This window comes from Loxodonta africana, chromosome 3 (genome assembly GCF_030014295.1).
Source record: "Loxodonta africana isolate mLoxAfr1 chromosome 3, mLoxAfr1.hap2, whole genome shotgun sequence".
Classification (NCBI taxonomy): Eukaryota; Metazoa; Chordata; class Mammalia; order Proboscidea; family Elephantidae; genus Loxodonta; species Loxodonta africana.
This window is the reverse complement of record NC_087344.1, coordinates 83,095,532-83,111,619: the sequence shown is the minus strand read 5'-3', so window position 1 is coordinate 83,111,619 and position 16,088 is coordinate 83,095,532. Positions and strand designations below refer to the sequence as shown.

Sequence of the window (16,088 nt, the reverse complement as noted above, 5' to 3'; positions counted from 1 at the left end):
TGGGTTCTCCAGGGCTACACTTCCTTCCAAGAGCCTATTAAAATGCGAACAGCTGAACCCCAGTCACCTTTTTCTCTATGGCTCTGCTTTGGCTACCTTTTGACCTTTTTTTCCCTCTTTCACATGGCTGGGATAACTATGTAAGAAAAGCCTGAGGATGGTTCTCACTACCCCTCAAGGCCTAAGCCGGTGTGAGGGTTGCTGAAACTTGCTCTGCTATAGGGAGAAGAAAACAAGCTTTTCCAGATCTCCTGTGTGTGCTCAGAAAAAAAGCCTTTACTTGCATGCAAAATGGTTATGACCCAAAACTCTGTAGGCTTACAAGGAATTACGGGAAACTACTTTTTTTCCACAGTTGTAGGCTGTCTATAACTAAAATAAAAGGATTTCTATGTAGTTATAAGAGCTACAGCTGCTAACCAAAAGGTCGGCAGTTCAAATCCACTAGCCACTCACTGGAAACGCTATGGGGTGGTTCTACTGTGTCTTATACGGTCGCTATGACTCGAAATCAACTCAACAGTAATGAGTTTGTTTTTTAATGTAGTTCTGAGGACACTAGGCTTTGAGGCCTATGGCAGAGACTAGCAAGATGTTGACCAAACGTGGTTCACCTTCCTCCTCGACACAACTCAGATGGCATTTCCCAGCTTCCTAGCAGTTAGGCACGGCCCTGTGATTGAGTTCCGGCAATATAATATGGGTGGAAATGATTAAGCCACTTCTAGGCCTGCCCCACCAAAGCCTCCCACAAGAGCCCCCCTTTCTTCAGGTGACCTTGAAAGCCAGGTGTAGAAAATGGTAGTCTCCATCAGCCTGGGTCCTTTACAGCAGCTACCAAAAACCAAACCCACTGCCATCGAGTCGATTCCAACTCATAGCGACCCTACAGGACAGAGTTGAATTGCCCCATACAGTTTCCAAGGAGCACCTGGTGGATTTGAACTGCCAACCTTTCGGTTAGCAGCCATAGCACTTAACCAGTATGCCACTAGGGTTTACAACAGCACTGGATTTTTTTTTTTTTTTTTTTAGTGTTACTTTAATGAAAGACCAAAGCCTGACCTGGTAATAAAGTATTCACTTTCTCTTAGTAGTCAAAGGCAGGGCTCAGTTGTTCCTGGGTCACCTAAACAAAACCATCTTGGTATCACTCCTTCGAAATAACTTGAGGACTTTTTAAAAATTATCACCAACTATTTCTAAACTCTCTGCTTTTAAAAACACTTTTGAGGGCCTCAAATAGCCATAGTAATTAGAAGGCTTAACAATACTACGTTATCTCTGCTTTGCTGAAATACAGGCAGAGAAACTGTGTGGTCTATATGTCTGTTTTTAATTTATTTATTGTGCTTTAGGTGAAAGTTTACAAATCAAGTCAGTCGCTCATACAAAAAGTTATACACACCTTGCCGTGTACTCCTAGCTGCCCTCCTCTTAGTGAGACAGCACATTCCTCCTCTCTACCCTGTATTCCCTGTGTCCATTCAACCAGCTCCTGGTCCCCTCTTCCTTCTCATCTCGCCGCCAGACAGGAGCTGCCCACATATCCTCAAGTGTCTACTTGAGCCATGAAGCTCACTCCTCACCAGCATCATCGTCTATCTTATAGTCCAGTGTGTGGTTTGTTAGTCTCGAACAAATTAAGAGTTTATATATCTGCTACTTAGGTTTACCCTCAGGAAGTACTGCTACACTGAAGTTGGTATAACTAATATGATATCATAGCATTAAAAAATGTAGTTCCCTTGGGTTGAGTTTGCTCTTAGTTACATTTCAAAACCTAGGGGACTATATTATATTCTAAGATAGTTACTTAATAAAGAAATCCATAAGCGTTTCCCTAAAGGGAAAAACGCATGAATTAAAGCATCCTTTTCAAGCTGAACAAAATAAGAATGCTTCAATAACACCAACAAATGAAAAATGAAGACACATTTTCTTCTATCATATTTGATAATCAGGTTAAGACACTAAAAAAATATGAACCCTATATTCATACATTCTGCGCATATTCCTTGAAAATATAGACATAGTGAAATACTATTGTTTCCTGGTATTAGGCTCTGTAATAAGTGCTTTGTGTGAATTATATTAGTAAATAACCCTATGAGATAGGTAATATAATATTATCTCTATTGTACATATGGAATAATTAAGGCTTACAGAGCTTGAATTGCTTGCCTCAGGTCACAGAGTTGGAATTCAAAGCTGGACAAGTTGACTCTAGTGTCCAAGTTCTTAATCACTATGTATTCACTCGAGAAGTATTCATTGAGTGAATACCTTCTATATACAAGATACAATTCTAGAGCTATTAACAGACCCAAATTCCTGCCCTCATGAAGCATATATTCTAAGAGTGAAAGGATGACAATAAACAACAAATATGTGACAATGTCAGATGATAAAGGACATGAATAAAAAAGTAAGAGAGGAGTGAGAAAAGAGTATTACTTTGAAAAGCTGGTCAAGGATATATACATATCTGCCAAAAGAACATCCAAGGAGAGAATAATAATGCAGAAGGCCTCAGAAAATTTTATTTTTTAAGCCTGCCTGTTATACTTAGGGATCATCAAGGCAGCCTCAGTGAACAAGAGGAAGTGTGGGAGGAAATTAATCTAGAGAAGGCCAAGCAACAGATCACATAGAATCTTACAGGGCAAAGAAAGCACTATGGATTTTAACCTAAATTGTGATGAAAGACACCGTAGGGGTTTGAGAAGGTGGTAATTTAAGCTCTGATTTAAGCTTTTACAGTATGACAATGGTCTTGCTTTATGTGAAGTATCACAAGGGTGAGGAGGAAGCAAGAACAGAATCAGGAGGGGGTAAAAAATAGAATAAGGAAGACCAGTTAGAAGACTTCTACAGTAATCCAGATGAAATACGATGGGGGCTAAGACTAGGGTAGCTAGCAGTGGAGGTGTGAAAAGGTCTCATCCACTGACTAATTTGAATGTAGCACCAATCAGACCCACGGATGGACTAAATGCAGAATGTGAGGTTACTAGAAAAATCAAGGGCAACCTCCAAGTTTTAGTCTAAGTAAATGAGTGAACGGTTGTTTCTGTTGCTGTTGTTAGCTGCTGTCAGGTTGGCCCCACGGCAACCCCATGCTAAAGAAAACAAAACACTGCCCAATCCCGCGCCATCCCACGATCTGTTCTCAATCTGACCATTGTGATCCACGGGGTTTTCACTGACTGGTTTTTCAGAAGTAAATCACCAGGTCTTTCTTCCTAGCCTTAGTCTGGAAGCTCTGAAGAAACCTGGTTAGCATTACAGTAACAAGCAAGTCTTCACTGAAAGACAAGTAATGGTTGCACTTGAGGTGCACTGGCTAGGAATCAAACCCCAGTCTCCCACAGGGAAGGCAAGAATTCTACCACTGAACCACAACTGCCCCGTTTTGTTATACATATTTTACCACAATTAAAAAAAAAAAAAAAGAGTTCAGGTTCGAGCGTTTTAAGTTTGAAATTAGATATTCAAATGAAGATGCTACCTAGACAACTGAACACAGTATTCTAGAGCTCAGGAGAAAGGTCAAATCATCAGCATACAGATGGAATGTAATGGAATAAGATATGATGAGATCACATAAGGGGGGAGAATAGACGTAGACATAAAAACTGACTAAAGACCAAACACTTCGAAACACTTCCAGTGAGCCAGGAAGCAAACCCAAAGAGCATGGTCCCTGAAACCAAATGAGGGAATGATCAGCCATGTCAAAACCAACAAGTAAAGTCAAAGACTGAGAACTGGCTACTGGGTTCAGCCTATGTAGGTCCAATAATCACCTTGACATAAGCTGTTTCAGTAGACCCTATGATGGAGACAAAAGCCTGAATGGAGTGAGAACAAGAAAGAATGTGCGAAGTGGAAATGAAAGCAGTTTTAGTATACACAGGAGCACCCTTCTACGCTTAGACAATTATTTCATACTACTGCTCTTTTTCACCTGTATTACCACAAATTTACAGACAGACCTAAGTGGTCTTTCTGCTTCCACATCCCCATTTAGTGAATTCTCAATTGGAGTAGCCAAACAGATCAGATTAACATGTTAGATCATGTGGCTCCTCTGCTCAAAAGAAAGGCTTCTCATCTCATTTAATGTAAAGGCCAAAATCCTTAGTACAGCCTAAAAGACTGTTCACAAATCTGAAACCTGTCACAATTTAGCCCTCCCTTCCTCCCGCTTTCCTCTCTGAGCTCATCTACTACTCTTACTCTTACTCACTCCACTCTGGCCACACTGGCCTCCTTGTTCCTCACAGATCTTAGAGGTCAGGGTATGCTTCTATCCCAGGGTACATGCTATTCCCTCTACCAAGTAAACTCTGCCCCCAAATAATCTAAATGCCTCTCTCTCATACATCCTTAAGGCCTTTACTCAAATACCCCCTTCTCAGAGATGCCTTTCCTGACAATGCTATTTAAAATCATAATCCCCCAACACTCTCTATCCCTCTTCCCTGCTTTATTTTTCTTAGTATTTATCTCCATATAACATACCTGAGTCCCTCTAAAAGAACAGAAACATCATGAAGGCAGGGGTTGTTGTCTACCATTTTCACTGCTGTAATCCTAACAGTGCTTGGACACAATTTTGTTAAACGTGGGGGGTGTGGCTTAATGAAAGGTTTTTTAAGATGTAAAACATTACAGCATGTTTGCATGTTTATGGAAATTATCAAATAGTAAAGAAAAACTGATGCAGGAATAAGCCAAAAAAAAAAAAAAACCTGCTACCATTAAGTCAATTCCAAATCATGGTGACACCATGTGTTAGAGAGTAGAACTGCTCCTCTTGGCTGTAATCCTTATGGAAGCAGATTGCCAAGCCTTTCTTCCGCAGTGCTGCTGAGTGGGTTCGAACTAACAACCTTTAGGTTAGTAGCAGAGCACACACCATTTGCACCACGCAGAGACCTACTACATAGTACGGAATGTTTGTATGCTGATGAAAATTATTCAATAGAAACAAAAAACTAATGATGCAGTAATAAAATAAAATAGGAAAGGATAATTTCAAGAATGAAACTCTTAATTAGATGTAGAGCTCGGCCTCAGATGGGAACAGGAACAGATTACCCCTAGTAATTTGAGGGCAGAGAATGGTGTACAGATATGGACAGAGTGGCTGATTTGTAACGGGAACTTGCAGAAGTTTTCTTCTGATTTCCTTCCCCTCAAGCCCTGCAGTGAAACAGAAAGTAAGGACAAGGACATCAGCTTAGAGTGAGGAGGACAAAGGGAGTGTTGAAGGTGTGAAGACAGAGAAAGTTAAATGGCAATTTCAGAGTGGAAAGGTAATGGATTATGGAAATGTCATAGGCTTCACTGTCAGTGCTGACAGACTCCTTGAGGTTCATGATCACAAATTTAGGTGTCAGTATTGTTTTTCTCTAGCCACATTTGGCTTCCCAGATACAGGTACAGAATAGGAAGTGAGTTGGTTTAATCAGAGTTGGTTGGAATTTTACCAGGCAGGTACGATAGAGGGAGAAAGAGGCAAGTGAGCTCAAGGTACATGCACAAGAATGATAATGATGATAGGCCGTGAAATATGAATAAGGAGAAAAGTGAAGACATGAGGTAACTGACAATGAAAACATGGCTTAAATAAAAACTCAATGGACTAGAGGTCCCAAAGAGCTGAACAATTTTTGGAAAAGAAATTCTAAGAAGAGTGAGCTGGAGAGATAGGAAATAAAGTAAAGGTCAGAGTGTGGCAAGGTCAAAACAAACGTTTTACAGGTGAAGCAATTATTGGTAAAAATATACGTAATGAACATGCAAGTAGGAGGCTGAGGTTGATGTCAATTATTCCCACCAAATACTTGCTGCGCATCCACTATATACATGGCTCTAGACCAGAGAAGAGGAAAGAGTATTTGGGAGTTAATGAGATACACTGCTAAAACAAAAAGTGGTCAGCTATGTCTCACAAACAATGCATTTTGTATAAACCCTTATTCTCAATAACCTGTAAACCCTGCTCTCCTCCCACCTCATTTCCCTTAAGAACTTTTTCCTCTTCACCCAGGGCTAGCCCTTGATCTAACAACCCCAGTTTTAAAACCCCTTTGGAACCACAACTATGTATACTGATGATGAAAAGCAAAAAATACTCACCAATGAAAAGTAATTAATTATAAAGGCATCATAGAGATTTCACCCAGACAGTACAAAGCTAGGTGGCCAATTTACCAGAGAACCATACGGCAACCAAGAGCAGCACTGAAGGAGACACACTGTCTACAATACTGGGTTGCCTCTGATAGTCTGACCCTAGGTAACCATCAGTAACTAGAGGGTAGAAGGAGCTTCTAGGCTGATCTTTAGGCTAAGGGGCATCCAGCAGAAGAAAAATGGGGAAAACTGTGTAAGCAGATGTGTCCTACCCTCATCAGGGAATACTGGCCAATCTGCTCCAACCATCCCAATCTCTCATTCCCATTCCCTTTCATGAAACCCAATCTTCAAAAGGCCACAGGTTTTCAGCTGCTGGTCCTGACCCACATTACTCCTGCATAAGAGGGGAAGGAAGGCTGATAAACTTTCTGCACTGAAAACTCAGAAAAATTCTCAAATGCTCACGTATCAATCACCATGTCCTCCTGTATTCTACCCTCCACACAGTTGCCAGACTAATCCAGCTAAAACAAAATTAAGACTATATTGCTCCCTTATTTGCCCTTTTATATTGCACTAAAGACTTTCTACAATATAGGTTCCTTTAGTCTCTTAACTCAGGGTGTATGCCTTCAACTTGAAGCTCCAGCAATACCAAAGTGATTATAGTTCCCTGAACACATCATGCTGCTTCCTCTCTCTGTGTTTTTCACCCTATACTTTTGCTAGTGCACTAACACTGTAATACAGACAAAAAGGGAGGTGTGAATTTCCAGGAAAATAACTCTGAAAATTCTTCAATGGTGCCAAGGGTATTCTAGGAATTAAAATTGAATTCACCTTAGCCCGTCCACAAATATGTCTCATTTCCTTCATTTGTCTATTTCTATCACATATTACTTAAATCACTCAAATTCAAAATATTTTAATCATTTTCCATTCATTTATTCATTCAATAATTACTCAGCATCTATCCTGAGCAAAGTCCTCTGCTACGCATTATGGTAGATAAAATGGTGCATAGCTTCTACTCTCTTCGATTTACAACTTTAAAGCAGAAATCAAATAATTCAAAATGAGCCCAGAAAGATACATGTTAAAACACTAATTTATTCATTTGGCAAATATTTATTCAACACTTCCTATATATTTAGCTGAAGGCATTGGCAAAAAACAAGGCTCCAGGAATTGATGGAATATCAATAGAGATGCTTGAACAAACATGCAGTGCTGGAAGCGCTCACTTGTCAATGCAAGAAATTTAGAAGACAGCTACCTGGCCAAATGGCTGGATAAGACCCATATTCTTGCCCATTTCAAAGAAAGACAATCAAACAGAATGTGGAAATTATCAAACAATATCATTAATATCACATGCTAGCAAAATTTTGCTGAAGATAATTCCAAAGTGGCTGCAGCCGTGCAATGACAGGGAACTGCCAGAAGTTCGAACCCAACTCAGAAGAGGACGTGAACAAGTGATATCATTGATGGATGATATTAGATGGATCTTTTTCTTTTTTTATTTTGGGATAACTATAGATTCGCATGCAAATGTTAGAGATTCCGTGTATCCTTTACCTATGTTCCTCCAATGGCAACATCTTGCAAAACAATAGTATAATATCACAATCAGAATACTGACATTGATAAAATCCTCTTGCCCCAGTTTTACTTGTACTCATGTGTGTGCGCATGTATTTGGTTCTACACTATTTTATCACATGTGCAGAGTCATATATTCACCACCACAGTCAAAATATAAAACAGTTCCATCACCATAAGGGTCCCTCGTGTTGCCCTTTAATAGCCACTCTCACCTCCCTTTGGCTCCCCAAATACCCCAGCTCCCAACCACTGGCAACCATTAATGTGTTCGCCATTTCTAAAACTTGTCTTTTTAAGTACGTTCTATAAATAAAATCACAGTATATTACCTTTTGGGATTGGCTTTTTTTTTTTTAACTCAGCATAATTCCCTGGATATTCATCTAAGACATTGCATGTATCAACAGTTCGTTCCTTTTTACTGCTAAGTAGTAATCCATGGCATGCAGGTACCAGTCTGTTTAACCTTTCCCCTACTGGAGGACATCTGGGTTGTTTCCAGTTTCTGCCTATTACTAATAAAGCTGCTATGAACATCCATGCACAGGTTTTCATACAGGCTCACTTGTGTGTGCTCATAAGTTTTCATTTCTCTGGGATAAGTGCCTAATCGCTGGGGCGTATGTTAACTGCATATTTAGTTTTTACAAGAAACTGCCAAACTGCTTTCCCAAGTGGCTGTACCATTTTACATTCCCACCAGCAACGTATGAGTGATACAGCTTCTCTGCATCCTTACCTGCATTAGGTGTTGTCATTACTTTTTATCTTAGTCATTCTTATAGGTATGTAATAATATCTCATTGTGGTTTTAATTTACATTTATTTTTTAATAGCCAATGATGTTGAACATCTTTTTATGTGCTTATCTACCACTTGTATATCATCTTAAATGAAATGTCTCTTCATGTCTTTCACCCATTTTTTAATTGGATTTTTTTTTTTTTTTTTTTTTTTGCTTAGTTTTGTTGTAATAATATTTTATTGAGTTTTTGGTGAAAGTTTACATAGAAAGTTAGGTTCCCATCTAACAATTTCCACACAAACTGTTCACTGACATTAGTTACATTTATCACAAAGTGTCGATACTCTCTCTGTGTCTTGTTTGTTCCCTTTCCAGTACTCTAGTTTCCCTGCCCTGTCAGACGGATCCTGGCTGAAAACAGAGAATACCAGAAAGATGTTTACCTGTGTTTTATTGACTATGCAAAAGCACTCAACTGTGTAGATCACAGCGAATTACAGATAATAATGAGAAGAATAGAATTCCAGAACACTTAATTGTGTTCATGTGGAACCTGTACATGGATCAAGGGGCAGACCTTCAGACATAACAAGAGGGTACTATGTGGTTTAAAGTTACAAAAGGTATGTGGCAGGGTTGTATTCTTTCACCTTACTAATTCAACCTATATGCTGAACAAATAATCTGAGAAGCTAGACTAAATGAAGAAGAACGTGGCATCAGGATTTAAGGAAGACTCATTAACAGCCTGATATATGCAGAGGACACAACCTTACTTGCAAAAAGTAAAGACAACGTGAAGCACTTACTGATGAAGGTAAAACACCACAGTCTTCAGTGTGGGTTATACCTTAACATAAAGAAAATTAAAATCCTTACAACTGGACCAACAAATAGTGTCACGATAAATGGTGAAGAAACTGAAGTAGTTGAGGATTTCATTCTTCTTGGATCAACTATCAATGCCCATGAAAGCAGGAGTCAAGAAATCAAATGACATATTGAGTTGGGCAAATCTGCTGCAAAAGACCTCTTTATAGCATTTGAAGCAAAGACATCACTTTGATTATCCCCACCATGGTCTTTTCAATCACGTCATCTGCATGCGAAAGCTAAACGATAAAAAAGGAAGACCAAAGAAGAACTGACACTTTTGAATTATGGTGTTGGTGAAGGCTACTGAATATACCATGGACTGCCAGAAGAACAAACAAATCTGTCTTGGAAGATGTACAGCCAGAATGCCCCTTAGAAGCGGGAATGGTGAAACTTCGTTTTGCTTACTTTGGACACATCATCAGGAGGAACCAATTGCTGGAGAAAGACATCATGTTTGATAAAGAAGAGGATCAGCAAAAAAGAGAGAGGCCTTCAGTGTGATGGACTGACACAGTGACTGCAATCACGAGCTCAAAAACAGAAATGATTGTGAGGATGGTGCAGGACTGGGCAACGTTTAGTTCTGTTATACTTAAGGTCGCTATGGGCCAGAGCTAACTCGAAGGCACCTAACAACAATATATTACCTATCAATGGATCGAACAATGTGGTGTAGAAACAAAGATAAGAATTAATGTTTATTAAGTACCTACCTACTATGTGCTTTTCAATCATTATTTCAAGAGTTCATTCTCTGGTGACAGACAGACAGGATATTCATTGAGCAAACTTCTCTTCCAAGTACCAATAAATATCTATATTTCTAACAAACATTCAGACAAATACTCTGTTTCAGGCACCATCTGGGCCCTAGGTATACAACACTAAATGAAACTGTCCTGGCCTCAAAGATTATACCAATAAGAGAGTTAAGATAATTTTAATAGTGGTACACTGTAATGGAAAAAAAACAAAAAGTGTGCTAGGGAACCAACGGAAGGAACATCTAATTCAGATTCTTCTAAAAAGTGACAAATGTCAAGTAGAGTTTTAATTCCAAGAACTTCAGGTTTTATTCTATGAGTAATAAGAATGAAGACAGAAAATTTCTGAGAATAGAGAATTGAAATTATCCTTTAATTAACATATACTTACCCAACACTTACCATTAGCCAGGTAGGCAGTGAGTTACAACCTTTTTTTTTTTTTTTAATAGCGAGTGCAGAACATATTAAAAGTAAAAGACTGAAGATGGACTAAATGCAGTTAAAGTACTGCAACAACTAACACTAAAGGTTATAAATGCTAAAATAAGGTAAGCATGGGGATTAAGATTTCAAAGAGTTAATGAAAGTAGGATCAGCAGAACCTAACTAGATAAGGGGCTCAAGGCAGAGGCAGAAATCAAAGACCACCATACAATTTCAAGTTTGATGTCAAGAAAAAGGAAGGATAAAGGTAGAAGCACATTTCAAAGTAGAAATAATGGGTTCTATTTTAACAATACAGTAAGTCACTGACCTTCTGGAGATCTAAGCCCTGAGTCCTGGTCAGGGCCTATTCCCAAATACCAACACAGTATGAAGTATAACAAACATGACTCTGTGTCATGTGAAGTGAAGAACAACAAAGCCATTTCTGAGAGATGAATGTCTGCTGATCAGCTAGGCTCTTATTACCTAAATGAATGGAATCTAACCAGCCTCACGAGTTTGCCTTCGCAAAATCATAAACTATTACAAATTATGGGCCTTCGAGGTCACTTTCAAATAATAAAAATCACAAATGTTAAGATCACAAATGCTGAGAGTCTATGTTAAAAACATAATGAAGGAAAATGGAAATGTAGAACTAAGGAAAGAGGTCAGGCCCTAGAGACACAGATCACTCTACAAGGAAGTTCTGTGACACAATGCCATGAATAAAGAGAACTACAGACCCTTGTTCCACATCCTAAGCACTTGCCACAAGACAGGATGAGCCTGCTAAAGAATAGAGTACAATAAAGGAAAGAGTGGTGGACGATGACATATCCTCAAGGAACATTTAGGGGACAGGAAGAGGAAACAGAAAAAGACACACAAGGAGAAGTCAGAGAAGCAGGAGTAGAACAGATATGACAAAAGAGAGGAAAATATCAAAAAAAAAAAAAACACATGGTCAACAACAACAAATAGTTCACAAAGGTCTGAGAGGATGAGGATTTGGGGGAGATTATCAGATTTGGTGATTTAAAGGCCTCTGGGACTTCCAGATATTTCTCTATATAAATCTTGCAGAATGAAAATCTTTACCAAGTAGCCATGTATTATTTTTAATTTGAGAAGAGAAGTTATTAGTATCCATAAGCAGCAGAATGGATAAGTTGTAGTATAGGCACACAATGGAAAACCCCACAGCAATGAAAAAGAACAAGTTATTGCTATAAGCAACAACCTGGATGAATCTTACAGCTATGATATGAATGAAAGAATCTAGTCACATAAAGAGTACAAACTATGATTTCATTTATTTGAAGTACAAGAAGCAAAACTAATCTGTGGTGGTAGAGGTTGGGAGAGTGGTTACCTTTGGAGTTGGGTAATAATTGGGAGAAAGCACAAGGGAGCATTCTAAAGATACCAGTATGTTCTACATACTGATCTAAATAATGATTACATGTGCATATTCATTCTATAAAAACTCACTAGTCTGACCCTTGGATTTGTACGTTGTATATAAATAGGTCACACTTCAGTAAAAAAAATAAACAAAAAAAGTTATTGGTAGCCTTGAAGAGATCAGTTTTGGTACAGTATACATGTAGAAGCCAAACCGTAATGTTAAGGAATGTATACAAGGTAAGGAAACTGAGACAGTGAATACAAACTCATTTTTCAAGAGTGGTGAAAGCAAAGAAGAAATAACAAAGTAGCTTGGGTTGGTTACACAATTCCGAAGAGCTGTATTTTTTTGTTTTTATTTAAGATATTAGACAAAGAGAGAATAATATACATTTCATGGGCCTACAGCCCCAGTCTGTCAGTGGGGGCTTGCGTATTACTATGATGCTGAACCGATTTCAGTGGAGCTTCCAGACCAAGCCTGGTTAGGAAGAAAGGCGTGGTGATCTACTTCTGAAAATCAGCCAGTGAAAACCCTATCGGACAATGGTCCTATCCAAACCAATCATGAGGGCAGTGCAGGACCAAGGAGAATTTCCTTCCGTTGTGCATGGGGTCGCCATGTGTCAGAGGCAACTCAGTGGCAGCTAACAAGAGCAGCAGCAGATGAGAAGGAATGAAATCAAGGACATTTGGAGGAACTAGGCTCACAGAGGAAAATACTTCCTTGAGCCTGAAGCAAAAGATGAGTAAACACAGAAATTCTGAGAGGGAAAATTCAAGTAACCTTCAACTCTCGATGAAGCATGCAGTAAGGTCAACTGGAACGAGTAAATTGATGCAGAAAAGGACTCTGGGCTTGAAACACATTTTAAAATTTTGGAGCAGGTACTGCAGAGAATGTAAAAGACAAAGATGGAGAGGGACGAGCACAGCAAAAGAGCAAAAAGCTCAGCAGCCTGAGAGGAAGGGGAGAGATGGTGGATGGTACAGTCTCCTCAGGGCTGGGGACTAGTGGATAGTAAAATGTGGAAGAATGAAAAGGGAAAAAAATCCAAGATGCTAACAGGTGCATCACTGAAACTAGACAATAAAGAATGATGTCTAAGTAAAATATTTAAGTGAGGGCAAACAGGCAGGAGACTGATAAAAGGTACTGAAAGGTTCAAGGATGAAGTCACTAAGGTCTGCAGTTAAAAGACCCATAGGGTTTCCAAGGTTGTAAATCTCTACAGAGGCAGACTGACACCTTTCTCCGGCAGAGCTGCTGGTGGTTTCGAACCGCTAACCAATCTTTTGGTTAGCAGTCGATATGGCTTATAACTACTGTGCCACCAGAGCTCCTTTAGGGTCTGGAATAGAGCTGTGCAAAAGAAATGCTGTCACTAAAGTCCGTTACTACAGAACATATTTCAGCAAATCCCATAAGATCAAGAACCACATATCTTTTCACTGTACTTCCTACAGCTGCTAGTGGCTGCTTCTCCTCACTAATAAAATTAACCTTTCTCCCCTACTCCTAAATACACCTACTCTAGACCAATAAATTACATAAACATATTCTGTCCATTCACTAACCTGATGAATGTTTTTACACTGCTTTCTATCTGTGTTTTCCCACCAAAGTGTTTTCAATGGTAACTCCTCGAAGGCAGTCTAGATTCATGAATTCTCGGCTCAAGAGTTGGGTTTGGGATTGCTCACATGCAGATATTTTAAAAAGTGCTTTCTGATGAAGAAGACTGTCACTGAGCAAAACCTTAACAACGATTCCAAACACACTCGTACAAGAATATAATGATGGCCAAATCGGGGGATGCTTAGGAATACATCATCCATTTTCATAACTGTCAAGACAACCTCCGGGAAATAGGATAACATTTACTGTATCAAACTGACTTTCCCACCTTACACTATTTACTCCTCTGGATAAGTCCGCAGAACCCCTCTGCAGCTCGCTCACGCCCAACCCACATTCCAACGTCCTTTCTTGCTATCCAGAACCCCCGACTACAAACGCCCATGAGACCATTTTTCATTCCCCTAGGCCCCCCATTTTCCATTCTACCCCAGGTCAGCACTTCCATTTCTCCACTCCCGTTTTTTCTGCCTCTCTAGACCTCCCTCTCCTCCGAAGCAGCTCAGTCCCCACCCCTCAAACGCCCTAGCCAGGGTCCTCCCGCTAGAGATCCCCTCCCCCACCGCTTCCATTCAGGCTCCCCCTCCTCATCCTTTTAGACCCCGGCCGGCCCTACCTGCTCCCGGCCCTCCGGCCCCGCGGGCCCGGTCCGCTCCTCCAGCCACTGCCTCCCGGGCGGCGCTCGCCGGCGCGGGGGCAGGGGCTGGGGCTGGGGCTGGGGCTGCTGCGCCGCCCGCTGAGCCCCATCCTCACCGCGGGCTGGCGGCGGCGGCGGCGGCTGCGGTCGGTCGCGGCAGCGGCTCCGCTTCATATCCACGGCTGGGCCCCACGGTCGTCAGCGCCGCGACTGCCCCGGCCCCGCACGGCCCCGGCACGCAGCGCTGCCGCGCCAACCACCGCCCGCAGCCACCATAGCCGGGCGGGCGCCCGATCCACCGGCCCCAGCCCGCCGTTCCTCCGCGCTTGCTGGGGCCTCAAGCGCCGCGGCCTCCTCCGCACTCCTTACACAGGCGGCAACATCGCCGCCACTTAGTCGTCTACTACCGGGCACACGCTCTGCCGGCCACCCGCCACAGCCGCCGGCTCCACCGCCAGCCAGCCGCCCGCCCGCCTGCCTCCGACCCCGCCCCGCCCCGCCCCGCCCCGCCCCGCCCCGCCCCCCCGCGCGCGCACACGGGGAGCCCGCCCGCCACCTCTGGTCGCGCGCGGCCTCCCGCGCACGCGCCAGCGAACGGTCGCGAGATACCCGCAGGCGGCCCAGCGGCGCCGTAGGGGCAGCGGAAGGGGGCGGGGCTCCCGGCGCTGTTACTGGCTGCGGAAGCTCATTGATTGTTTCATGCATTCATTCATGAAAGTGTGTGCCAACCAGGCTAAGTGCTGGGACCCAAAAATGAGTTAGAACCAATCAGTGTCCTTAAGGAACAAGGTCAGAGGGGGCCGAAAGAAGGCAAAATATACAACTAATGGATAGAGCACTGACGCATGCCTTTTTATTGAAACCTAATGTCAATAAAAAGACATGCGTTAGTGCTCTATCCATTATTTTTTAATGTTCTGGGTTAATCCTCACATCGCACTTGGGAAGTAGGTCTGCTCATTCCCGTATTACGGAAGAGGAAACAGGTAAAGTGACTTACACCAGGTCACCCAGCAAATCAGTGACCAAACTGGACAGGGCTCAAATTGTGGCCTTTCTGCCCCTTCAAACTGTTTCCTTTTGCTTCCAGACCACTAAGACAGGGTGCGGAAAGCCCTAAAAAAAAAAAAAAAAAGTGATGGATTTCTTAGGGGAAGGGAAATGGAAAAGACTTTCGGAATATTTCCCAGGATTCCCCACTGACAATGAAGTCATCTTGTTGTAGCCCAGTCCAGCTATGACCTGGGCAGTCTGGGTTGCTGCCTCCAGTGACTCATCTGCTCAGTAACATGTGCCTGTAGCTCAGCCCTGCCTGGCCTCCTCTTTGGCTTCAGCTGGTTTGCCACAATGTTTTATTTTTCCTCTTTTGACCTGACCCATTTGTCCTGGGCCTCCTCCCTAAACTCTTTTTGAGAAGCAAAATAATAAAAAAAAAGCAATAATAGCTAACATTTATAGAGTGTCTACTGGATACCAGATATGGTGCATTCAGTTCACCCATACAGCAGACACATACACAAACGAGAGGTAAGTTCTATTGTTTCCATTTTATAGTCGAGGATTCTGAGGCTCAAGTTAAGTAGTAACTTACTCAAAATCACAGTTAATAAGTACAAAGCCAGGACTCAAACTGAAGTCAGTCGGACACCAGAGCCTACACACGTAATTAATGTGCTCTACAGCCCATCATCAGCCTGTTCCTGTATTCTGGTCTCCAGTTCCTCAACACCACCCATCTAGTTGCTCCAACCAGAAACCTGAAAGTCACTTATCCTGGACTCCTTCCTCTTCTTCCCTCCCCCACACCCAATTAATGAACAAGTCCTG

At 41.7% G+C, this 16,088-nt stretch overlaps 1 protein-coding gene across 7 annotated transcripts in view; it reads right to left on the bottom strand.

Moving 5' to 3' along the window:
- The window catches only part of MAST2 (microtubule associated serine/threonine kinase 2), a 252,949-nt gene extending 238,219 nt beyond the window's left edge, over nt 1-14,730 (bottom strand). For all 7 annotated transcript variants that reach the window (XM_064281895.1, XM_064281898.1, XM_064281897.1 and 4 more), the window contains exon 1: nt 14,241-14,730. In XM_064281895.1, coding sequence (XP_064137965.1) covers nt 14,241-14,435 — 195 coding nt within the window. In that variant the 5' untranslated portion in view covers nt 14,436-14,730. The remainder of the gene's footprint in view (nt 1-14,240) is intronic.
- Between the last annotated feature and the right edge of the window lie 1,358 nt (nt 14,731-16,088).